Consider the following 26292-nt stretch of genomic DNA (forward strand, 5'->3'; position numbering starts at 1 on the left):
TCGCGGAGCTGGTCTGCGCGGTGGCATAGCTGCGTGCTGCCTGGGATTTGCTCTGTGGGATCGGCTTAAGGGCTGCTCCGCCTCGTTAGCGGGGAGCTGCCAGGCGCGGCCCAGGTGATTCAGCCAGAGGAAAAGTCATTTGCAGCGTGAAGCCTGCGGGCATCATTAAGTGCTGTAATTAGTGTAGACACCGGTGACGGACTCGCCAGGTCGGCCGTCGGGAAATACCCGGCGATTCCCACTCGCCAGCATACTCAGAAAGAAATTTGTTCGATCACGCCCCCAAGTCTCCTTCGGGCCTGAAGTGTTGATGAATTATGGATCTCCCACCCCCAAAGAGTCACTGTTAGCATCACCTGTGAGGTAAACCAGCCCACTTTGCAAATGATTCATAAATTCTCATTTTATTGTTGCTGAAATCTGTACTTTATAACTCGTTTTAACTCAATTCATCACAATCATTTTACCTTCCCTGAAGATTTGATTCCTTTCGATAACGCTGCCCCAACAATCAGCCAGGCCAGAAGCAGACAGAGGGCTAAATACCAGACTATCTCCCCAGTCTCATCGATTGAACTGCTACGGCGTAAAACCACTTTACTGAATAAAACAATAACAGAGAGCAACTAAGGATACTGTTACACACGGACGCTATTCGATAAAATACATCAAAATATTTAGAACATAGAACATACAGTGCAGAAGGAGGCCATTCGGCCCATCGAGTCTGCACCGACCCACTTAAGCCCTCACTTCCACCCTATCCCCATAACCCAATAATCCCTCCTAACCTTTTTGGACATTAAGGGCAATTTAGCATGGCCAATCCACCTAACCTGCACGTCTTTGGACTGTGGGAGGAAACCGGAGCACCCGGAGGAAACCCACGCAGACACGGGGAGAACGTGCAGACTCCACACAGACAGTGACCCAGCGAGGAATTGAACCTGGGACCCTGGCGCTGTGAAGCCACAATGCTATCCACTGTGCTACCGTGCTGCCCGTTATTTAGTCAACTAATCTTGTCAAGAATTGGGAGCAAACCATCGGCGGAATTCTGACTGCATAAGGTGGCCACAATGGGAAATCCCATTGGCCGGCAGCCAGAGCACCGTGCTGGCGGACCTGTGAATCCCGATACGTTTTATGATCTCTATTTTTTAAATGTTTTATTTATTTTTTTTATTAAATATTTTATTGAAAATTTTTGGTCAACCAACACAGTACATTGTGCTTTCTTTACACAATATTATAACAACACAAATAACAATGACCTATTTTATAAACAAAAAAAAAAATGAATAAATAATAAATAACAAAAATGAAAACTTGCCCTAATTGGCAACTGCCTTGTCACAAGTAACACTCTCCAAAAATATAATTTAACAGTCCAATATATAATTATCTGTAGCAACGACCTATACATACTATACAGTATATATTAACAAACCTGAGAGTCCTTCTGGTTCCTCCTCCCCCCCCCCCCCCACCCCCCCCCCACCCCCACCCCCCCCCACCCCCCCCCCCCACCCCCGATCCTGGGCTGCTGCTGCTGCCTTCTTTTTCCCATTCCGTCTATCTTTCTGCAAGGTATTCGACGAACGGTTGCCACCGCCTGGTGAACCCTTGAGCCGACCCCCTTAGGACAAACTTAATCCGCTCTAGCTTTATAAACCCCGCCATGTCATTTATCCAGGTCTCCACCCCCGGGGGCTTGGCTTCTTTCCACATTAGCAATATCCTGCGCCGGGCTACTAGGGACGCAAAGGCCAAAACATCGGCCTCTCTCGCCTCCTGCACTCCCGGCTCTTGTGCAACCCCAAATATAGCCAACCCCCAGCTTGGTTCGACCCGGACTCCTACAACTTTTGAAAGCACCTTTGTCACCCCCATCCAAAACCTCTGTAGTGCCGGGCATGACCAAAACATATGGGTATGATTCGCTGGCTTCTCGAGCACCTCGCACACCTATCCTCCACCCCAAAAAATTTACTGAGCCGTGCTCCAGTCGTATGTGCCCTGTGTAATACCTTAAACTGAATCAGGCTTAGCCTGGCACACGAGGACGACGAGTTTACCCTGCTTAGGGCATCTGCCCACAGCCCCTCCTCGATCTCCTCCCCCAGCTCTTCTTCCCATTTCCCTTTCAGTTCATCTACCATAGTCTCCCCTTCGTCCCTCATTTCCCTATATATATCTGACACCTTACCATCCCCCACCCATGTCTTTGAGATCACTCTGTCCTGCACCTCTTGTGTCGGGAGCTGCGGGAATTCCCTCATCTGTTGCCTCGCAAAAGCCCTCAGTTGCATATACCTGAATGCATTCCCTTGGGGCAACCCATATTTCTCGGTCAGCGCTCCCAGACTCGCGAACTTCCCATCCACAAACAGATCTTTCAGTTGCGTTATTCCTGCTCTTTGCCACATTCCATATCCCCCATCCATTCCCCCCGGGGCAAACCTATGGTTGTTTCTTATCGGGGACCCCCCCAAGGCTCCAGTCTTTCCCCTATGCCGTCTCCACTGTCCCCAAATCTTCAGTGTAGCCACCACCACCGGGCTTGTGGTGTAGTTCCTCGGTGAGAACGGCAATGGGGCTGTCACCATAGCCTGTAGGCTAGTCCCCCTACAGGACGCCCTCTCTAATCTCTTCCACGCCGCTCCCTCCTCCTCTCCCATCCACTTACTCACCATTGAAATATTAGCGGCCCAATAATACTCACTTAGGCTCGGTAGTGCCAGCCCCCCCTATCCCTGCTACGCTGTAAGAATCCCTTCCTCACTCTCGGGGTCTTCCCGGCCCACACAAAACCCATGATGCTCTTTTCAATCCTTTTAAAAAAAGTCTTCATGATCACCACCGGGAGGCACTGAAACACAAAGAGGAATCTCGGGAGGACCACCATCTTAACCGCCTGCACCCTCCCTGCCATTGACAGGGATACCATATCCCATCTCTTGAAATCCTCCTCCATCTGTTCCACCAACCGCGTTAAATTTAACCTATGCAATGTGCCCCAATTCTTAGCTATCTGGATCCCCAGGTAACGAAAGTCCCTTGTTACCTTCCTCAACGGTAGGTCCTCTATTTCTCTACTCTGCTCCCCTGGATGCACCACAAACAACTCACTTTTCCCCATGTTCAATTTATACCCTGAAAAATCCCCAAACTCCCCAAGTATCCGCATTATTTCTGGCATCCCCTCCGCCGGGTCCGCCACGTATAGTAGCAAATCGTCCGCATACAAAGATACCCGGTGCTCTTCTCCTCCCCTAAGTACTCCCCTCCACTTCTTGGAACCCCTCAACGCTATCGCCAGGGGCTCAATCGCCAGTGCAAACAATAATGGGGACAGAGGGCATCCCTGCCTTGTCCCTCTATGGAGCCGAAAATATGCAGATCCCCGTCCATTCGTGACCACGCTCGCCACTGGGGCCCTATACAACAGCTGCACCCATCTAACATACCCCTCTCCAAAGCCAAATCTCCTCAACACCTCCCACAAATAATCCCACTCCACTCTATCAAATGCTTTCTCGGCATCCATCGCCACTACTATCTCCGTTTCTCCCTCTGGTGGGGCCATCATCATTACCCCTAACAACCTCCGTATATTCGTATTCAGCTGTCTCCCCTTCACAAACCCAGTTTGGTCCTCGTGGACCACCCCCGGGACACATTCCTCTATTCTCATTGCCATTACCTTGGCCAGGACCTTGGCATCTACATTTAGGAGGGAAATAGGTCTATAGGACCCGCATTGTAGCGGGTCCTTTTCCTTCTTTAAGAGAAGCGATATCGTTGCTTCAGACATAGTCGGGGGCAGTTGTCCCCTTTCCTTTGCCTCATTAAAGGTCCTCGTCAGTACCGGGGCGAGCAAGTCCACATATTTTCTATAGAATTCGACTGGGAATCCATCCGGTCCCGGGGCCTTTCCCGCCTGCATGCTCCTAATTCCTTTCACCACTTCTTCTACCTCGATCTGTGCTCCCAGTCCCACTCTTTCCTGCTCTTCCACCTTGGGAAATTCCAGCCGATCCAAGAAGCCCATCATTCTCTCCCTCCCATCCGGGGGTTGAGCTTCATATAATTTTTTATAAAATGCCTTGAACACTCCATTCACTCTCTCCGCTCCCCGCTCCATCTCTCCTTCCTCATCCCTCACTCCCCCTATTTCCCTCGCTGCTCCCCTTTTCCTCAATTGGTGTGCCAGCAACCTGCTCGCCTTCTCCCCATATTCGTACTGTACACCCTGTGCCTTCCTCCATTGTGCCTCTGCAGTGCCTGTAGTCAGCAAGTCAAATTCTACATGTAGCCTTTGCCTTTCCCTGTACAGTCCCTCCTCCGGTGCTTCCGCATATTGTCTGTCCACCCTCAAAAGTTCTTGCAGCAACCGCTCCCGTTCCTTACTCTCCTGCTTCCCTTTATGTGCCCTTATTGATATCAGCTCCCCTCTAACCACCGCCTTCAACGCCTCCCAGACCACTCCCACCTGGACCTCCCCATTATCATTGAGTTCCAAGTACTTTTCAATGCACCCCCTCACCCTTAGACACACCCCCTCATCTGCCATTAGTCCCATGTCCATTCTCCAGGGTGGGCGCCCTCCTGTTTCCTCCCCTATCTCCAAGTCCACCCAGTGTGGAGCGTGATCCGAAATGGCTATAGCCGTATACTCCGTTCCCCTCACCTTCGGGATCAATGCCCTACCCAGCACAAAAAAGTCTATTCGCGAGTAGACTTTATGGACATAGGAGAAAAACGAGAACTCCTTACTCCTAGGTCTGCTAAATCTCCACGGGTCTACACCTCCCATCTACTCCATAAAATCTTTAAGTACCTTGGCTGCTGCCGGCCTCCTTCCAGTCCTGGACTTCGACCTATCCAGCCCTGGTTCCAACACCGTATTAAAATCTCCCCCCATTATCAGCTTTCCCATCTCTAGGTCCGGAATGCGTCCTAGCATCCGCCTCATAAAATTGGCATCATCCCAGTTCGGGGCATATACGTTTACCAAAACCACCGTCTCCCCCTGTAGTTTGCCACTCACCATCACGTATCTGCCCCCGTTATCCGCCACTATAGTCTTTGCCTCGAACATTAACCGGTTCCCCACTAATATAGCCACCCCCCTGCTTTTCGCATCTAGCCCCGAATGGAACACCTGCCCCACCCATCCTTTGCGTAGCCTAACCTGGTCTATCAGTTTCAGGTGCGTTTCCTGTAACATAACCACATCTGCCTTAAGTTTCTTAAGGTGTGCGAGTACCCGTGCCCTCTTTATCGGCCCGTTCAGCCCTCTCACGTTCCACGTGATCAGCCGAGTTGGGGGGCTTCCTACCCCCCCCCCTTGTCGATTAGCCATCACCTTTTTCCAGCTCCTCACCCGGTTCCCACGCAGCTGTATCTCCCCCAGGCGGTGCCCCCCCGCCCATCCTCTCCCATACCAGCTCCCCCCTCTCCCCAGCAGCAGCAACCCAGTAATTCCCCCCTCCCACCCCCCCCCGCTAGATCCCCCGCTAGCGTAATTACTCCCCCATGTTGCTCCCAGAAGTCAGCAAACACTGGCTGACCTCGGCTTCCCCCCATGACCTCGGCTCGCACCGTGCGACGCCCCCTCCTTCCTGCTTCTCTATTCCCGCCATGATTATCATAGCGCGGGAACCAAGCCCGCGCTTCTCCCTTGGCCCCGCCCCCAATGGCCAACGCCCCATCTCCTCCACCTCCCCTCCTCCCCCATCACCACCTGTGGGAGAGAGAAAAGTTATCACATCGCAGGATTAGTACATAAAACCCCTCTTTGCCCCCCACATTCGCCCCACCACTTTGTTCGAACGTTCTTTTTAATAACCCGCTCATTCCAGTTTTTCTTCCACAATAAAAGTCCACGCTTCATCCGCCGTCTCAAAGTAGTGGTGCCTCCCTCGATATGTGACCCACAGTCTTGCCGGTTGCAGCATTCCAAATTTTATCTTCTTTTTATGAAGCACCGCCTTGGCCCGATTAAAGCTCGCCCTCCTTCTCGCCACCTCCGCACTCCAGTCTTGATAAACGCGGATCACCGCGTTCTCCCATTTACTGCTCCGAGTTTTCTTCGCCCATCTAAGGACCATTTCTCTATCCTTAAAACGGAGGAATCTCACCACTATGGCTCTGGGAATTTCTCCTGCTCTCGGTCCTCGCGCCATCACTCGGTATGCTCCCTCCACCTCCAACGGACCCGCCGGGGCCTCCGCTCCCATTAACGAGTGCAGCATCGTGCTCACATATGCCCCGACGTCCGCTCCCTCCACACCTTCAGGAAGACCAAGAATCCTCAGGTTGTTCCTCCTTGCGTTGTTTTCCAGTGCCTCCAACCTTTCCACACATCGTTTCTGATGTGCCTCCTGCGTCTCCGTCTTCACCACCAGGCCCTGTATATCGTCCTCATTCTCGGCTGCCTTTGCCTTCACGACCCGAAGCTCCCGCTCCTGGGTCTTTTGTTCCTCCTTTAGCCCTTCGATCGCCTGTAGTATCGGGGCCAACAGCTCTTTCTTCATTTCCTTTTTGATCTCTTCCACACAGCATTTCAAGAACTCTTGTTGTTCAGGGCCCCATGTTAAACTGCCACCTTCCGACGCCATCTTGGTTTTTGCTTGCCTTCCTTGCCGCTGTTCTAAAGGATCCACTGCAATCTGGCCACTCTCTCCTCCTTTTTCCATCCGTATCCAGGGTGGATTCCCTTCTGGTTTACCGCACAGTGTTTTTAGCCGTCAAAATTGCCGTTGGGGCTCCTATCAAGAGCCCAAAAGTCCGTTTCACAGGGAGATGCCGAAACGTGCGACTTAGCTGGTCATCGCCGCACCCGGAAGTCTCTTTTAAATGTTTTTAAACATACAGCTGTGTTTAAACAATGAGTGCCAATGAGATGTATGGGAGCTATTTTAATTTTGCTGACAGTGCAGCACTGGCTGTCATACAATGCACTGTTAAAACTATCTGGGTTGGTCACGTCTCCCAATGAATTTCATATTGTTAAATATGGTCCCTGCTCCCAGACACTTTTTCCCAACTCAGTTCCTAGGTCTATGGGTTAAAAACAACACTGGATTCAATTAAATACACCGAGAAGGGGACATCAGTCACTGATAATGACTGATGTCCCCAGGTGATTCAGACCAAGTGAGAATTTGGTAATTTGGTGCAGTGAGGTAACCAGGAAAGGTAAGTGGTTAATCTAATTTTGCTGTTTTTCAGTTAAAAGTGCAGTGTAGATTAGTGTCTGATTGGCTGAAGCTGCCCCCACCCTAATTGCTGAGAGGCAGTTATCTGGCAGTCACCTGAGGCCTGTTAAGGGGCACAAAGGTACACATTGTATTCTTCTCTTTGAAGTTTTAGTGTGAGTCATCCTAAAGTCAGTATAAAAGACAGACAGAAAGCGCACATTAGTAAGCATTGTGCAGGTCAAGGAGACACAGCCTGAGTGAGAGAGATACAGACCGAGTGAGAATTTGGTAATTTGGTGCAGTGAGGTAATGCGGTGAAGGGTGGGAGAAGGTGCTTTTTCCCGACTGTTTTGTTCTCTCTCTTTCTTCGGGACCAATTTCGGGAGCCGTTCGGAGGAGGAGGAGCAGTCTCTGTGAGTATAAAAACCTAACGGAAACTTCCAGTTTTCCAGTTTTTTTTCCCCAAAAGTGACGTCAGAGGGAAGCTGTGATCTGAGTGGTTGATAGCAAATCTGCCCCAAATTTTTTTAAAAACACAGCTAAACTCATAAACCTAAATTAAACTAATTAATTAATTAGTGATGGCTGGTCAGGTGATGTGCTTGAGCTGCTTGATTTGGGAGCTGGCAGATCCCATTGCGAGCTGCAGTGACCACATCTGCAGTAAGTGTTGGCTGCTCGAAGAGCTCCGGCTCAGAGTTGATGAGCTGGAGTCTCAGCTTCAAACACTGAGGCACATCTGGGAGGGGGAGACTTACCTGGACACTGTGTTTCAGGAGGCAGTCACACCTGTCAGAGTAAGTAGTTTAAATCCTGCCAGTGGCCAGGGACAGCAGGGTGTGACTGCAAGTCAGGCAGGTAAAGGGAACCAGCAGTCAGGAACTCGGGAGCCTCAGCCCTTGACTCTGCCCAACAGGTATGAGGCACTTGCTCCCTGTGTGGATGGCGAACAGGGCTGCAGGAAGGATGAGTCAGCTGACCAAGGCACCATGGTTCAGCAGGCCATTCAAGGGGAGGGAGTAAATAGGCAAGTTGTAATTGTAGGGGATTCTATTATCAGGGGGATAGATAGTATCCTTTGTGAGCAGGATAATGAGTCCCGCATGGTATGTTGCCTGCCCGGTGCTAGGGTGCGAGACATCTCTGACCGGCTTGAAAGGATACTGGAGAGGGAGGGGGAGGATCCAGTTGATGTGGTCCATGTCGGTACCAACAACATAGGCAAGTCTAGGAAAGAGGACCTGTTTAGAGATTATAAAGAGCTAGGATTCAAATTAAAGAAACAGGTCCTCAAGGGTCATAATCTCCGGATTACTGCCCGAGCCACGTTCAAATTGGCATAGGGAGGCAAGAATAAGGGAAGTTAACACGTGGCTGAAAGAGTGGTGTGGGAAAGAGGGGTTCCTTTTCATGGGACACTGGCATCAGTTTTGGGACAGGGGGGACCTATACCGTTGGGATGGTCTCCACCTGAACCGAGCTGGGACCAGTGTTCTGGCGAAAAGAATAAATAGGGTGGTCAATGGAACTTTAAACTAAAGATTGGGGGGGAAGGGAAAGTCAGGGAACCAAGAGGTGAAGTAATCAGTGGGAAGCGTAGCTGCTTAGGAATACAAAAAAGCACGAAAAGAAAAAACTCAGGAGAGGTTACGATAGTCCCCATCCCACAAAATATGACACAGTGTATGGAAAGGCTCAGTAAACCAAGGTCCACCACACTAAGAAAACAAAAAGGGACGGTCAATAGAGAATTAAAGGTGCTATATTTAAATGCGCGCAGTGTACGGAACAAGGTAGATGAGCTTTGGCCCAGATTGTGACTGGCAGGTATGATGTGGTAGGCATCACAGAGACATGGTTGCAGGGGGTTCAGGACTGGCATTTAAACATCCAGGGATTCACAACCTATCGAAAAGACAGGGAGGTGGGCAGAGGGGGCGGGGTTGCCTTGTTAATTAGGAATGAAATTAAATCAATAGCACTAAATGACATAGGGTCAGATGATGTGGAGTCTGTGTGGGTAGAGTTGAGGAACCACAAAGGCAAAAAAACCATAATGGGAGTTATGTACAGGCCTCCTAACAGTGGTCAGCACCGGGGGCACAAAATGCACCACGAAATAGAAAGTGCATGTCAGAAAGGCAAGGTCACAGTGATCATGGGGGACTTCAATATGCAGGTGGACTGGGTAAATAATGCTGCCAGTGGACCCAAGGAAAGGGAATTCATTGAATGTTTACAGGAGGGCTTTTTGGAACAGCTTGTGATGGAGCCCACGAGGGAACAGGCCATTCTGGACTTAGTGTTATGTAATGAGCCAGACTTGATTAAAGATCTTAAAGTAAGGGAGCACTTAGGAGGCAGTGATCATAATATGGTAGAATTCAATCTCCAATTTGAAAGAAAGAAGGTAGAATCAGATGTAAAGGTGTTACAGTTAAATAAAGGTAACTACAGGGGCATGAGGGAGGAACTGACGGAAATCGACTGGGAGCAGAGCCTAGTGGGAAAGACAGTAGAACAGCAATGGCAGGAGTTTCTGGGAGTAATTGAGGACACAGTGCAGAGGTTCATCCCAAAGAAAAGAAAGGTTATCAGAGGGGGGATTAGGCAGCCATGGCTGACAAAGGAAGTTAGGGAATGCATCAAAGCAAAAGAGAAAGCCTATAATGTGGCAAAGAGTAGTGGGAAGTCAGAAGATTAGGAAGGCTACAAAAACAAACAGAGGATAACAAAGAGAGAAATAAGGAAAGAGAGGATCAAATATGAAGGTAGGCTAGCCAGTAACATTAGGAATGATAGTAAAAGTTTCTTTAAATACATTAAAAACAAACGGGAGGCAAAAGTTGACATTGGGCCGCTCCAAAATGATGCTGGTAATTTTGTGATGGGAGACAAGGAAATAGCTGAGGAACTAAATAAGTACTTTGCGTCAGTCTTCACAGTAGAAGACATGAGTAATATCCCACCAATTCTGGAGAGTCAGGGGGTAGAGTTGAATATGGTAGCCATCACAAAGGAGAAAGTGCTAGAGAAACTAAGAGGTCTAAAAATTGATAAATCTCCGGGCCCAGATGGACTACATCCTAGAGTTCTAAAGGAGATAGCTGAAGAAATAGTGGAGGCGTTAGTTATGATCTTTCAAAAGTCACTGGAGTCCGGGAAAGTCCCAGAGGATTGGAAAATCGCTGTTGTAACCCCCCTGTTCAAGAAGGGAACAAGGAAAAAGATGGAAAATTATAGGCCAATTAGCCTAACCTCGGTTGTTGGCAAGATTCTAGAATCCATTGTTAAGGATGAGATTTCTAAATTCTTGGAAGTGCAGGGTCAGATTAGGACAAGTCAGAATGGATTTAGTAAGGGGAGGTCGTGCCTGGCAAACCTGTTAGAGTTCTTTGAAGAGATAACAAATAGGTTAGACCAAGGTGAGCCAATGGATGTTATCTATCTTGACTTCCAAAAGGCCTTTGATAAGGTGCCTCACGGGAGACTGCTGAGTAAAATAAGGGCCCATGGTATTCGAGGCAAGGTACTAACATGGATTGATGATTGGCTGTCAGGCAGAAGGCAGAGATTTGGGATAAAAGGTTCTTTTTCGGAATGGCAACCGGTGACGAGTGGTGTCCCGCAGGGTTCAGTGTTGGGGCCACAGCTGTTCTCTTTATATATTAACGATCTAGATGACGGGACTGGGGGCATTCTGGCTAAGTTTGCCGATGATACAAAGATAGGTGGAGGGGCAGGTAGTATGGAGGAGGTGGGGAGGCTGCAGAAAGATTTAGACAGTTTAGGAGAGTGGTCCAAGAAATGGCTGATGAAATTCAACGTGGGCAAGTGCGAGGTCTTGCACTTTGGAAAAAAGAATAGAGGCATGGACTATTTTCTAAACGGTGACAAAATTCATCATGCTGAAGTGCAAAGGGACTTGGGAGTCCTAGTCCAGGATTCTCTAAAGGTAAACTTGCAGGTTGAGTCCGTAATTAAGAAAGCAAATGCAATGTTGTCATTCATCTCAAGAGGCTTGGAATATAAAAGCAGGGATGTACTTCTGAAGCTTTATAAAGCATTAGTTAGGCCCCATTTAGAATACTGTGAGCAATTTTGGGCCCCACACCTCAGGAAGGACATACTGGCACTGGAGCGGGTCCAGCGGAGATTCACACGAATGATCCCAGGAATGGTAGGCCTAACATACGATGAACGTCTGAGGATCCTGGGATTATATTCATTGGAGTTTAGGAGGTTGAGGGGAGATCTAATAGAAACTTACAAGATAATGAATGGCTTAGATAGGGTGGATGTAGGGAAGTTGTTTCCATTAGCAGGGGAGACTAGGACCCTGGGGCACAGCCTTAGAATAAAAGGGAGTCACTTTAGAACAGAGATGAGGAGAAATTTCTTCAGCCAGAAAGTGGTGGGTCTGTGGAATTCATTGCCACAGAGGGTGGAGGCCGGGACGTTGAGTGTCTTTAAGACAGAAGTTGATAAATTCTTGATTTCTCAAGGAATTAAGGGCTATGGAGAGAGAGCGGGTAAATGGAGTTGAAATCAGCCATGATTGAATGGTGGAGTGAACTCGATGGGCCGAATGGCCTTCCTTCCGCTCCTATGTCTTATGGTCTTATGGTCTTATAATTGGAACCATTTCTTGTTTAGAAATTCCAGTGGTGAATTTTTTTCCTTTGAGAAAAGAAACAAAATTTGTAAATGTTCACTGGATAAATAGTGCAAAAGTTAACCTGCAGCGTTAGAAACCAGGGAGCTGTTAACTCATGGGAGGGCCACTGTTGTGATGCTATTTGTGTATGATGTAAGTAGCACCTCTATCTAAATCAAACAGCTTTTCACTCATTAAACAGGACATTCACCCAACAAACCATCCCAAGAGCAAGCTACTCTTTACTTACTCCCAGTATTGCTCACTTGGACCCTGGTGAGGAACGTAGATTTCTGATCCATTTGGACAAGTTTCATTGTTTACATGCAGCCATGTTGTATTCACAATTTCAGAATATCCATCATCCAGAGTGAGATTGCAGAGTGGATCTAGAAAATGGGGAATGTGTTTTAGAATTACATTTCGCTGGGAATGATGCTGTCATTGCTCGTGATCAGGTCATTACTTCACTCTGACTGAATCCCTTTTATTGCATGGGGGAGGTAAAAACAACAGAGGTTCTGTTTGCTCACCCCACACACAGCACAGTCCAGCTCTGGTGCTCACTCTGTGTGTAACTGGAGATTTTATTTGAGGAATGTTTCGAAATCATGAAGGTATAAACAGCCGTTTCAATGAGTCAAGATTATCAAAGAACTGGTTGAATTAAGATTTAAGGGAATGGAGCATGTTTTGAGGCACAGTCTAATAGTCGGATTGTGCTGGTTATATCGCAGGAGAGGCCGAAATCGGGAATCGAACTGGGCGGCGATGGGTTTACGATCTAACCGGCCCAATCCCATTGGTGAGATCTGTGGTGATATGATCACTGTAAATACACAAGGGGTTAATGTAAATACACTATGACTAAGTAAACACTAGAGGGAGACCAGAGACGTCATGACATGCAGACATACAGCTAATGAACACATAGAATAGGACACGACCAATGGGCAGTCAAGACACCCAGAGGTGACACTACCACAAGGGGGCATTACACAACCCATATATAAGGACAGGGCACACATGCTCTGTCTCTTTCCACAGGCGAGAGTGGGACAGGGGCAGATCAGAAGCATCACACCCACCACGTGGCTTAGAGCAGACTGGTTAGTTAGACTGAGTTACTATAGCAAGATTAGCAGGAGAGTCGAACTCATTGAGAACTGTGCTAATGGTTCAATAAATCACATTGAACTTACTTCAAAGTCTGGAGTATCTTTTGGTCAAAGCTGCATCGAGTTGCAGCCTGTGTTATCCCAGAGTACATAACACAACAAGATCCGGACCCCACATTTTGTAAACAATAATTGATGGTTATTGGCGAGAAACAAATAATCAACAATTAAGGCCAATCTCAATATCGTTACAGGCAGGACCCCTAATTGAATGGCCTCCGGTGATTGAGCTGGCTCCCAAAGAGTGGTCACATGGGCGCCAATTAACACTGGTCCACACAAATGTGGATCAGGTATCACAGTTACTGGCGGTGTGGGGTCTCCCAGGCTATTGGAGATCCCTGGGTGGTCAGGGTCAGCGAAAGGCAGCACCCTGGCTCTCCCATTGACTCTCAGGCACCTTGGCACTGTCAGGTTGGCATCTTGGTACTGCCAGTCTGGCACTGCCAAAGTACCCAGGTGGCACTGCCAGGCTGACAGGAGAACTGCCCAGGTGGCAGTGCACGGTTTCCTGGGTGCCCGGGTGGCAGTGTCAAGGGACAGAGCCTGAGGGTGGCCTTAGGAAAGGAGGGTTGAGAGGCTTATGAAGGGTGGGGTATGAAGGGTGGGTATGAAGGGGCCTCTGGAAGGTTGGGGAGTGCGAAGGGTGGGTGTCCTGGAAGGCTGAGCCCAAAAGGGGGTGTAGGAAGGCCTGAAAAGAGTGAACCCTCAACGACTACAGAGTGAGGAGTCCTCACTTGGAGGGATGTGGGGTAATGCCCATGTGTGTGAGGGGGACATTTCCTCTGGATGGCATTGTGGGTGCTGAGAAGCACCCCGTTATCTAACGTCCATCCGGGTAGATTGGGAGCCTCAGCAGGGAACTTGCCGACGAGGCCGCACTGAGCAACATTTTATGCACTGAGGAGCTCCGCTCGAGACGGCATCCTGATCTCTCAAGGTCCCGAGCATGGCCACCGAACTCCCTCCAAACCCCAACTCACATTCAGGGGGGTTCCTGGTCCCCCCTCGCACAGCCCTACACCCAATCACCGTCACGCAAAAAATGCAATCTTAGCACCTTGGTTGTGGCAGCCCGACACCCTGGCAGTGCCCCTGCCAGCTGGAGATGCTACATGGGCACCTTGACAATGCTTAGCTGGTACCCAGTTGGTACTGCCAGGATGCTTAGCTGACACTGGCAGGGTGCCAGATACACAGTGCCAGGGTACCCAGATGGAACCAGCAGTGCCAGGGTACCACCCTATCCAGATGGCATGCACCTGGTGGCCATCAATCCCCTTGATTACCCCCACGAGTGCCGATCTACCAGGCCCCCGTTTGTGGAGACTAGCACTGAATGACACTCACCTGAGCTCTCCAAAACAAGGGGGTTTGATTCTACACCTTGGGTAGATCTTGGGACACATTATAGAGTGAGACTACCTGTCTCAGTCTAATATGCAGATTTGACAATAAGTGTTCTTGCCCACAATGGACGGGATTCACATTGCGACGTCTCGCAAGGCCTGACACGAACTCGCTGGACATGCCGAGGCAGGTAGATCCCAAAAGTAGAATCGCCAGGCATCTACGTCACGCTGCGCTGCCTTTACGGTGCAAAGTGACCGGTAGATCCCGCCCTGATATTTCTCCGTTAGAGTGCGCCCAAGATTTAATTCACTTTCATTCACTCCTAACAAAGCCATTACAAACTGTTGCAGCCACATGAGGAGGGTTAAAATATGATTCCCCTATCTTAATACCTCAAGTCTGACTTTTCACAGTAACTTCATTTGAAGCCTACTTGTGACAATAAGCGATTTTCGCTTCATTTCATTTCAAATGGGTACCGTTGAAGGTTCTACAAGTAGGAAGGAATTTTCTCAATGCTTGTGGTTAAACATTTACATACAGAGATTCAAGTCAGGTAGGCTTTATTGAATCATAGAATTTAAAGTGGTGAAGGAGGCCAATTGGCCCATCGAGTCTGCACCTGCCTTTGGAAAGAGCACCCCATTTACGCCCTCACCTCCACCCTATCCACGTAACCCCACCTAACCTTTTGGACACTAAGAGGCAATTTAGCATGGCCAATCCATCTAACTTGCACACGTTTGGACTGTGGGAGGAAACAGGAGCACCCGGAGGAAAGCCATGTAGATGCGGGGAGATGTTGCAAATTTCACAGTCACCCGGGGCCGGAATTGAACCCAGGTCACTGGAGCTGTGAAGCAGCAGTTCTTAAAACTGTACCACCATGCCGCCCCAGTTTAAGGGGTTAGTTTTTAGTGAGTTAGCAACCCAACCAGGTAAAGATGATAAAATATTTTAAAAGGTGAACAAAGAACAAAGAACAAAGAACAAAGAAATGTACAGCACAGGAACAGGCCCTTCGGCCCTCCAAGCCCGTGCCGACCATACTGCCCGACTAAACTACAATCTTCTACACTTCCTGGGTCCGTATCCTTCTATTCCCATCCTATTCATATATTTGTCAAGATGCCCCTTAAATGTCCCTATCGTCCCTGCCTCCACTACCTCCTCCGGTAGTGAGTTCCAGGCACCCACTACCCTCTGCGTAAAAAACTTGCCTCGTACATCTACTCTAAACTTTGCCCCTCTCACCTTAAACCTATGCCCCCTAGTAATTGACCCCTCTACCCTGGGGAAAAGCCTCTGACTATCCACTCTGTCTATGCCCCTCATAATTTTGTATACCTCTATCAGGTCGCCCCTCAACCTCCTTCGTTCCAGTGAGAACAAACCGAGTTTATTCAATCGCTCCTCATAGCTAATGCCCTCCATACCAGGCAACATTCTGGTAAATCTCTTCTGCACCCTCTCTAAAGCCTCCACATCCTTCTGGTAGTGTGGCGACCAGAATTGAACACTATACTCCAAGTGTGAACCCACGCTTCTCAAAACTTCGCCGCCCACAGACACATATACACAAGCATGCAAAATTCACAATTGATCCTTGCTTAGCCAAATTAAAGTTCAATTTTGAAAGATTAAAAACCTGGAGGGTTCACTATTTATGAATTCTTGGCTGGCCACTGTAACTGCAGCAGAAATTTTCCCAAATTCCCTTCGACTCCTGGGTTGAGTTTAGGGCCATGTACCTACAAATACTGAGGACAATTTCATTTTAAAAATGTAATCCGATTCTTCCAGAAGTCAATGGTTTTTGAACCTCCGGTTCCTTTCAATGAAAATTCACTGGGTTGGATTCTCCGCTGGTGGGATTCTCCATTGCGCCGGCCGCACACCTACGCCAGGGATTTCCCAACGGCGTACCTGTATTCCTCGTAGGTATGTACCAAAATGTTTCTTTGAACATCAACAAGCCTTGAGGATTTTTTTTGTATTTATTCCTACTACCTCATATTTCCCACAGTGCACTGCATCTTCACCCAGATTTCCCATTCACTCAACCTGTCTGTTAGAGCCCGCATGAAACCTACAGGATGGAGCAATCAGTCTCCTCGTGAGTCTCGCTGAGTACAAGCTGCCCCGTGAAGGGGGAAAGGAGCCTGAGGACATCCATGATTGAATTATATATAAAGTCAGCCAGTTATGGAATTGACAGAATGTGCAGACATGCACGATGTGCTTGCTGTGATTGCAGATGAGTTGAACATTCAATGAGTGGAAGCCATTGCGATTCACATCGTGGACACCTTGTTGCTACAGAGCTCCGAGTGCCACGTGAGTGCAGTCGATGATGCCCTCCACCTGTGGAAAACCAGAGATCTGTGCAAATACAAATGCTCTTGCATTCTCGCTTGCCTTATCCCAGTCAAAATGCATAAAGTTCTGTGCCTTTGTTTAAGATTGAGCCCATAACGTTTTGCACTATTTGTATGCGGACCCTTGCGAAATATTGCAGAGGTCACCTGTGGAGCCCTGGAAGGAGCCATTAGCATAAGAATTGGCAGTGGATACCCGAGTCTCCATGGTGCAGAATCAGGTGGCAGATATGACCAACCAGTTCTCTGGACATGCGCAGTCTTGAGTGGTAAGCACTGTCTATAGACCCTGGGTGGTATCTTCCGGCTGTTCACGTCAGCAGGATCTTCCAGTCCCGCTGACGACACCGCTGCCGTGGGTTTCTGAGTGGCATGGGGTGGATTCAATACAAAATCCCATTGACAGCAGTTTGAACAGAAGATCCCACTGCCAGCCTTTGGTGGGCTGTCTCCCACCACTGAGAAATCTGCCACGTGGAGACCAGAGAACCTCACCCTCTGAGTCCTGTAAGGTGCCTGCAAACAATGGCTCACTGGGGCTCTTTCGCAGCATGCACAGGAGGTATAGCTGCCCCTTCATCTTGAGGGTGGTGTTCCTTCCTTTGCCCAGACAGGTGACTACAATCCTCTCTTCTCCTTCATCTCCACTCCCTGGAAGCTATTAGGCATACAACTAAATCTCTAGGCTTCATGATCTGGATGTCCTCCTCCTGCACGTTAAGTGAGAGACATGAGGGTTAGCATAGGTTTCGTAGGGACCTCCCATGGCAAAGTGCCCCTCAAGCTGCGTCACAAGGCCCCTTAACACATCCCAGAAAGTGCTGGCCATCACTTGGATGGCAAGTGTTTAGTGCGCTTTGTGGCTGCCCAAAACCTCAGCCACCTCTGCCCCAGTCCACCTGATCAATTGGCAACAGTGTCGCCAAGTGGCTGCATGTGGACTATAAGGCCGCACTGTTAGCTTGAACCAGGGGCGTCATTCTCCGACCCCCCGCCGGGTCGGAGAATGGCCGTTGGCCGCCGTGAATCCCGCCCCCGCCGAAGTCTCCGGTACCGGAGATTGGGCGGGGGCGGGAATCGGGCCGCGCCGGTTGGCGGGACCCCCCGCTGGATTCTCCGGCCCGGATGGGCCGAAGTCCCGCCCAGGAATTGCCTGTCCCGCCGACGTAAATCAAACCTGGTATTTACCGGCGGGGCAAGGCGGCGTGGGCGGGCTCCGGGGTCCTGGGGGTGGGGGGCACAGGGCGATCTGACCACGGGGGGTGCCCCCACGGTGGCCTGGCCCGCGATCGGGGCCCACCGATCCACGGGCGGGCCTGTGCCGTGGGGGCACACTTTCCCTTCCGCCTCCGCTACGGCCTCCACCATGGCGGAGGCGGAAGAGACTCTCCCCACTGCGCATGCGCGGGAAACTGACAGCGGCCGCTGACGCTCCCGCGCATGCGCCGGGAAACTGACAGCGGCCGCTGACGCTCCCGCGCATGCGCCGCATTTCCGCGCCAGCTGGCGGGGCAACAAACGCCATTTCCGCCAGCTGGCGGGGCGGAAATCCCTCCGGCGTCGGCCTAGCCCCTCAATGTTGGGGCTAGGCCGCCAAAGATGCGGAGCATTCCGCAACTTTGGGCCGGCGCGATGCCCGTCTGATTGGCGCCGTCTTTGGCGCCAGTCGGCGGACATCCCGCCGTTGGGGGAGAATTTCGCCCCTGAGTGAGAATGGTCCAAACCCATATTACAATCCTCGACTGACCTCAACAGTGACTCAGATACAGGACAGAAACACCAACATTTAATTTTAATTTTGTTGGACTGTGAAGAAAGGATACCTCGCTTCAGGACTGAATTCCCAAAGAAATAGGGTTATGGTATGGTAAAACAAATTTCTAACAGTATTAAAATACCTTTAACATCATACCAAAAAATAGCTGACAATTACCCCTTAAACAATGTTAATCAATGCAATGAATACCGGAACCCTTAACCGCTATCTTTATTCCAACAAGAATCTTTGACAAAGAGTCATTCCTTGAAACATTAGCTCAGTCCTCTCTCCACAGATGCTGTCAGACCTGCTCAGATTGCCCATCATTTTCTGTTTTTGTTTCAGATTCCAGCATCTGCAGTCACTTGCTTTCAGAAAATGGAAGTTTCAGCTAGATATTTGGAGGAAAACTCAGATGATTTTTATTGATTCATTTTCAGGATATGGGCGTCGCTGGTTAGGCCAGCATTTATTGCCCATCCCTAATTGCCCTTCAGAAGGTGGTGGTGAGTTGCCTTCTTGAACTGCTGCAGTCCTTGAGGAATTGGTACACCTACTGTGCTGTTAGGGAGGGAGTTCCAGGATGTTGCCCCAGTAACAGTGAAGGAGCGGCAATATATTTCCAAGTCAGGGTGATGCGTGGCTTGGAGAGGAACATCCAGGTGGTGGGGTTCCCAGGAATCTGCTGCACTTGTCCTTCTAGATGGTAGTGACCGTGGGTTTGGAAGATGTTGTCAAAGGAACCTTAGTGAGTTACTGCAGTGCATCTTGCAGATGGTGCACATGGCTGCCACTGTTCGTCGTTGGTGGAGAGTTCGAATGTTTGTGGAAGGGGGAGTAACCAAGCAGGTGCTTTGTCCCGGATAGTGTCAAATGTCTTGAATATTGTTGGAGCTGCACTCATCCAAGCAAGTGGAGAGAATTCCATTACACTCCGACTTGTGCCTTGTAGATGGTGGACAGGCTTTGGGGGGTCAGGAGGTGAGTTACTCGCCGTAGGATTCCTAACCTTTGATCTGCTTTGGAAGCCACAGTATTAATGTGGGAAGTCCATTTCATTTTTGATCAATGATAATCCCTCAGGATGTTGATTGTGGGGATTCAGCGATGGTAATGCCACAGAATGTCATGTCAATGGTTAGATCCTCTCTTGTAGGAGATGGTTATTGCCTGGCACTTGTGTGGCACGAATGCGACTTGCCACTTGTCAGCCCAAGTGGATATTGTCCCGGTCTTGTTGCATTCGGACATGGACTGCTTCATTATCTGAGGAGTCGCGAATGGCTCCAGTCATATTATGCAGTCATCCGCAAACATCCCCACTTCTGATATTATGATGGAAGAGAGGTCATTGATGAAGCAGCTGAAGATGGTTGGGCCTAGGAACACCTGCAGTGGTGTCCTGGAGTTGAGATGGTTGACCTCCAACCACCAAAACCATCTTCCTTTGTGACAGGTATGACTCCAACTAGCAGTCACTCTCTCCTCATCTCTGGCATTCAGCTCTTTTGTCCATGTATGAACCAAAGCTGTAAGAGGTCAAGAGCTGAGTGACCTTGGCGGAACCCAAACTGAGTGTCCGTGAGTGGTTATTGCTGAGTAAGTGCCCCTCGATAGCACAGTTGATTACTCCTTCCATCACTTTGCTGATGATGGAGAGTAGGCTGATGGGGTGGTAATTGGCTGGGTTGAATTTGGCCTCTTTCTTGTGTATAGTATACACCTGGACAATTTTCCACATTGCCGGTAGATGACAGTGCTGTAGTTGTCCTGAAACACCTTGGCTAGGGGTGCGGCAAGTTCTGTACACAAGTCTTCTGCACTATTGCCTGAACATTATCAAGACCCAAAGCCTTTGCAGTATCCAGTGCTTTCAGCCGTTTCTTGATATCACGTGGAGTGAATCGTATTGGCTGAAGACTGACATCTGTGATGCTGGGGACCTCCAGAAGAGACCGAGATGGATCATCCACTTGACATTTCTGGCTGAAGATTGTTGCAAATGCCTCAGCCTGGTCTTTTATGTGCTGGGCTTCTCCACCATTGAGGTTGGGGATATTTGTGGAGCCTCCTCCTCCAGTGAGTTGTTTAATTGTCCATCAACATTCACAGCTGGATGTGGCAGGACTGCAGAGCTTAGATCTGATGTGTTGGTTGTGGAATCACTTAGTCTGTCTATTACTTGCTGCTTATACTGTTTGGCACACAAGTAGTCCTGTGTTGTAGCTTCACCAGGTCGATGCCTCATTTTTCAGTATGCCTGGTGTTGGTGTTCATAGAATGTACAGTGCAGAAGGAGGCCATTCGGCCCATCGAGTCTGCACTGGCTCTTTGAAAGAGCACCCTACCCAAGCCCACACCTCCACCGTATCCCCATAACCCAGTAACCCACCCAACACTAAGTGCAATTTTGGACACTAAGGGCAATTTATCATGACCAATCCACCTAACCTGCACATCTTTGGACTGTGGGAGGAAACCGGAGCACCCGGAGGAAACCCACGCACACACGAGGAGGATGTGCAGACTCCACACAGACAGTGACCCAAGCCGGAATCGAACCTGGGACTCTGGGGCTGTGAAGTAATTGTGCTCACCACTATGCTACCGTGCTGCCTTGCTCCCGGCATGCTCTCCTGCACTCTTCATTGGACCAGGTTTGATCCCCTGGCTTGGTGGTAATGCTGGAGTGGGGGATATGCCGGGCGGGGAGGTTACAGATTGTGGTTGAATACAATTCTGCTGCTGCTGATGGCCCACAGCGCCTCATGGATACCCAGTCTTGCATTGCCAGATCTGTTCGAAGTCCATCCCATTTAGCATGGGTGGTAGTGCCACACAACACAATGGAGGGTATCCTCAATGTGAAGACGGGATTTTGTCTCCCCAAGGACTGTGCGGCGGTCACTTCTACTGATGCTGTCATGGACAGATGCTTCTGCAGCAGGCAGATTGGAGAGGATGAGGTCAAGTATGTTTTTCCCTCTTGGTGGCTCCCTCACCACCTGCTTCAGTCCCAGTCTAGTAGCTATGTCCTTTAGGACCCAGCCAGCTCGGTTTGTAGTGGTACTACTGAGCAATTCTTGGAGGTGGACATTGAAGTCCCCCATCCAGAGCATATGCTGCACCCTTGCCACCCTCCAAGGGGTGTTCAACATGGAGGAGCACTGATTCATTAGCGAATGGTGGCTTGTACGTGGTAATCAGCAGGAGGTTTCCTTGCCCATGTTTAACCTGAAGCCATGAGACTTCAGAGTCGATGTTGAGGACTCCCAGAGTAGCTCCCCCCCCCCCCCAACTGTATACCACTGTGCGTCCACCTCTGATGAGTCTGTCCTGCCGGTGAGACAGGACATACCCAGGAATGGTGATAATGGCATAAGGGACATTGTCTGTAAGGTATGATCCTGTGAGCATGACGGTGTTGTTTAACTAGTCTGTGGGACAGCTCTCCCAACTTTGGCACAATTCCCCAGATGTTAGTAAAGAGGACTTTGCAAGTTTGGTGGGACTGGGTTTGCCATGGCTGTTTCTGGTGCCTAGTTCGATGCTGGGTGATCCGTCCTGTTTCATTCGTTTTTTGTGTTTTCTTTGCGGCAGGACGCAACTGAGTGGCTTTCTGGGCCATTTCAGAGGGCATTGAAGAGTCAACCATGTGCGTCTGGAGTAACATGTAGGCCAGACCAGGTAAGGATTTCCTTCCCTAAAAGACATTAGTGAATCTGGTGGGTTTTTACAACCAGCAAAAATAGTTTCATGGTCATCATTAGACTTTTAATTATAGGTATTTTATTGAGTTTAGATTCCGCCACTTGCTGTGGGATTCGAACCCGGATCCCCAAATCATTAGTCTCTGGATTATGAGTCAAGTACACAATACCACTATGCCATCACACCCGCAATGACTAAAAGTGAGAAAAAGATTCCTGCACAAACACAGAGATACAAAGACAAGAGAGTCAATGTGATACACAACAACAAAGAGAGAGAGAGTGAGAGAAACAATTGACAAATGAAGCAAAAGAAAGAATTATAGACTACGTGACAAACTGAGAATTAAAGTAGAAAGAGACTCATGTTCTTACACTTTGCTCATTAGCAACACGACTAGCAATAGAACATAGAACATAGAACAATACAGCGCAGTACAGGCCCTTCGGCCCACGATGTTGCACCGAAACAAAAGCCATCTAACCTACACTATACCATTATCATCCATATGTTTATCCAATAAACGTTTAAATGCCCTTAATGTTGGCGAGTTCACTACTGTAGCAGGTAGGGCATTCCACGGCCTCACTACTCTTTGCGTAAAGAACCTACCCCTGACCTCTGTCCTATATCTATTACCCCTCAGTTTAAGGCTATGTCCCCTCGTGCTAGCCATTTCCATCCGCGGGAGAAGGCTCTCACTGTCCACCCTATCTAACCCTCTGATCATTTTGTATGCCTCTATTAAGTCTCCTCTTAACCTTCTTCTCTCTAACGAAAACAACCTCAAGTCCATCAGCCTTTCCTCATAAGATTTTCCCTCCATACCAGGCAACATCCTGGTAAATCTCCTCTGCACCCGTTCCAAAGCCTCCACATCCTTCCTATAATGCGGTGACCAGAACTGCACGCAATACTCCAAATGCGGCCGTACCAGAGTTCTGTACAGCTGCAACATGACCTCCTGACTCCGGAACTCAATCCCTCTACCAATAAAGGCCAACACTCCATAGGCCTTCTTCACCACCCTATCAACCTGGGTGGCAACTTTCAGGGATCTATGTACATGGACACCTAGATCCCTCTGCTCATCCACACTTTCAAGAACTTTTCCATTAGCCACATATTCCACATTCCTGTTTTTCCTTCCAAAGTGAATCACCTCACACTTCTCTACATTAAACTCCATTTGCCACCTCTCAGCCCAGCACTGCAGCTTATCTATATCCCTCTGTAACCTGCTACTTCCTTCCTCACTATCGACAACACCACCGACTTTAGTATCGTCTGCAAATTTACTCACCCACCCTTCTGCGCCTTCCTCTAGGTCATTGATAAAAATGACAAACAGCAACGGCCCCAGAACAGATCCTTGTGGTACTCCACTTGTGACAGAACTCCATTCTGAACATTTCCCATCAACCACCACCCTCTGTCTTCTTTCAGCTAGCCAATTTCTGATCCACATCTCTAAATCACCCTCAATCCCCAGCCTCCGTATTTTCTGCAATAGCCTACCGTGGGGAACCTTATCAAACGCTTTGCTGAAATCCATATACACCACATCAACTGCTCTACCCTCGTCTACCTGTTCAGTCACCTTCTCAGATGATCTGTTTTCTTTAAAATATTGCCATCATTAATTTTTTATTCATTACTTATTATCCTGCAATCCCGGTGACTCGGTGACATGATTGCTGCCGCTGCTGCTGATTCCTGTCCCAGTATCTCTGCTATGTGATCACAATGAAGATGGTCACTGAAACTATTGTCCATTTTCCTCTCCCATTCAGTATGTCAGATTGAGGAATGAACAGTCGATCTCTATACTTTACCCGATAGACGTTCAGACAGTACCTTTAGGAGTCCTGCTGCATGTTTCATCTGCGCCCCACCAGCTGAAGCAGTCTGTCCATGGCAGGGGGGATTGGAAGGAGGCGAACAAGTAGTACAGGCTGTAGGCGATGATGACGGTGTAGGGGATGGTAGAAATTAAGCTCATAAAGACCATAGTGATCCCCATACCTTAAAATGAAACAACAAACAGAAGATTAGATTGGGAACTACTGATTTGAAATCAATTCTTTGACCTGAATCTGTTGGTCGAGCAAACCATTGGTCTTTTTCTGCAAATGACATCTCACGAGATCTCCTGAGGCATCACAGGTGTCACAAAACTCGCGAGAAGCCTCTGGCGAGATTTAACACCCTCATTGCGTCCCAAGTCGGGCGCGACGAGGCCATTTGACCGGGCCCATAATGTTGGCTTGTATTCCGTACGTCTTGATGAGTGAATAAATAGAAATGTTTTAAAACGATAAAGGAGTCCATTAGTAACGATGTGGAAAACCTAATGATGCATGATTAATTACATTCAAAGACGAGGTTGTAACATAACTGAAGGCTTTAATCGACTCGAACAGTTCCACAGCAGCTTCGGTACAGAAAGTGAGGGCTGCTGGGACGGCACCGGTTCTTATACCCCGCCTGTCAAGGCGGAGCTACATACCAACAGCCAATGGTAAACTCCTAGGTTTCACCAATGGTCTTCACCCTCTTGGGTACTGTAATACCTGATAATACCACATTCACCCCCTGTTAAAAAGGAGTCCAGCGAGAATGGTGGCCAGTGGTTACAATTGCATCTACATGGTATGATCAGATTCGGAGGTAAAGTGATACCTCTTTACAGAGTTGTCGAGAATATTCTACAAGCGTGGAAGATATATACATTCAGTGTATGTTTACGGTTATAGCTACAGTGAAACAATCAGTCGGTTGGGTGGCCTGGTCATCCTCCTGGATCGTCTGGGTTTCGGTGGTGATTCTGGTGGGGGTCCGAGCGTCTGCGACTCCAGGAGCGTGGTGTCGGCCTCGATGGCAGCTTCGTCACCCTTAGATGGCGCTAGTGGGGCCAACGGTTGGGCCTAGAGGGGGGCGCCTGTAGGGGGCGTCGGTGGGTGGGATGGCCTAAGCAGGAGTGGTGGGAGGACTGACCCTCCAGTGAGGTGCTGTGGGGTGGGGGTGGGGGTGGGGGTGGGGGGGGAGGTGGGGGTAATGGTTCGGGTGCGCATGGGGTTCCGGCGGGCTCCAGGTCCGGAGGGAGACTGTATCTTGCCAGCTGTCAGGGAACGCCACGTAGGCGTACTGGGGGTTAGTGTGCAGCAGTTGGACCCTCTCGACCAACGGGTCCGACTTGTGCGCCAGCACGTGCTTCCGAAGCAGGATGGGTCTGGGTGTTGCTAGCCAGGTTGGGAGCGACGTCCCGGAGGAGGACTTCCTGGGGAAGACAAGGAGACGTTCATGAGGTGTCTGATTGGTAGTTGTACAGAGCAGCAACCGGATGGCGTGGAGGGCCTCCGAGAGGACTTCTTGCCAGCGGGAGACTGTGAGATTCCTGGACCGTAGGGCCAGTAGAACGGTCTTCCAGACCGTTCTGTTCTCCATCTCTACCTGCCCGTTTCCCCGGGGGTTGTAACTGGTCGTCCTGCTTGAGGCGATGACCTTGCTGAGCAGGAATTGGTGCAGTTCGTCGCTCATAAAGGAGGACCCCCTATCACGATGTATGTACGTGGGGAACCCGAACAGTGTAACGATACCCTGGAGGGCCTTGATGATGGTGTTTGCGGTCATGTCGGGGCAGGGGATGGCGAATGGGAACCGCGAGTACTCGTCAATCACGTTCAGGTAATACGTGTTGCGGTCGGTGGAGGGGAGGGGGCCTTTGAAGTCCATGCTGAGGCGTTCAAAGGGACGGGAAGCCTTTATCAGGTGCGCCCTCTCTGGCCGGTAGACATGCGGTTTGCACTCCGCGCAGATTTGGCAGTCCCTGGTGACTGTCCTGACCTCCTCGATGGAGTATGGCAGGTTGCGGGTCTTAATGAAGTGGAAAAAATGTGTGACCCCCTGGTGGCAGAGGTCCCCGTGGAGGGCTTGGAGGCAGTCTACTTGTGCGGTGGCACACGTGCCGCAGGACAGGGCATCGGAAGGCTCGTTTAGCTTCCCGGGACGATACAAGATCTCGTAGTTGTAGGTGGAGAGTTCTATC

General features: G+C 49.4%; 1 protein-coding gene across 1 annotated transcript in view; it reads right to left on the minus strand.

The window, feature by feature from the left end:
- The window catches only part of LOC140420921 (sodium- and chloride-dependent neutral and basic amino acid transporter B(0+)-like), a 142972-nt gene that overhangs the window by 59540 nt on the left and 57140 nt on the right, over positions 1–26292 (minus strand). The window contains exons 4-6 of the mRNA XM_072505069.1: positions 24102–24269; positions 12116–12254; positions 468–600 (exon numbers count right to left, since the gene is read on the minus strand). Coding sequence (XP_072361170.1) covers positions 468–600; positions 12116–12254; positions 24102–24269 — 440 coding nt within the window. The remainder of the gene's footprint in view (positions 1–467; positions 601–12115; positions 12255–24101; positions 24270–26292) is intronic.

The sequence above is a fragment of the Scyliorhinus torazame genome, chromosome 5 (genome assembly GCF_047496885.1).
Source record: "Scyliorhinus torazame isolate Kashiwa2021f chromosome 5, sScyTor2.1, whole genome shotgun sequence".
NCBI classification, from domain to species: domain Eukaryota; kingdom Metazoa; phylum Chordata; class Chondrichthyes; order Carcharhiniformes; family Scyliorhinidae; genus Scyliorhinus; species Scyliorhinus torazame.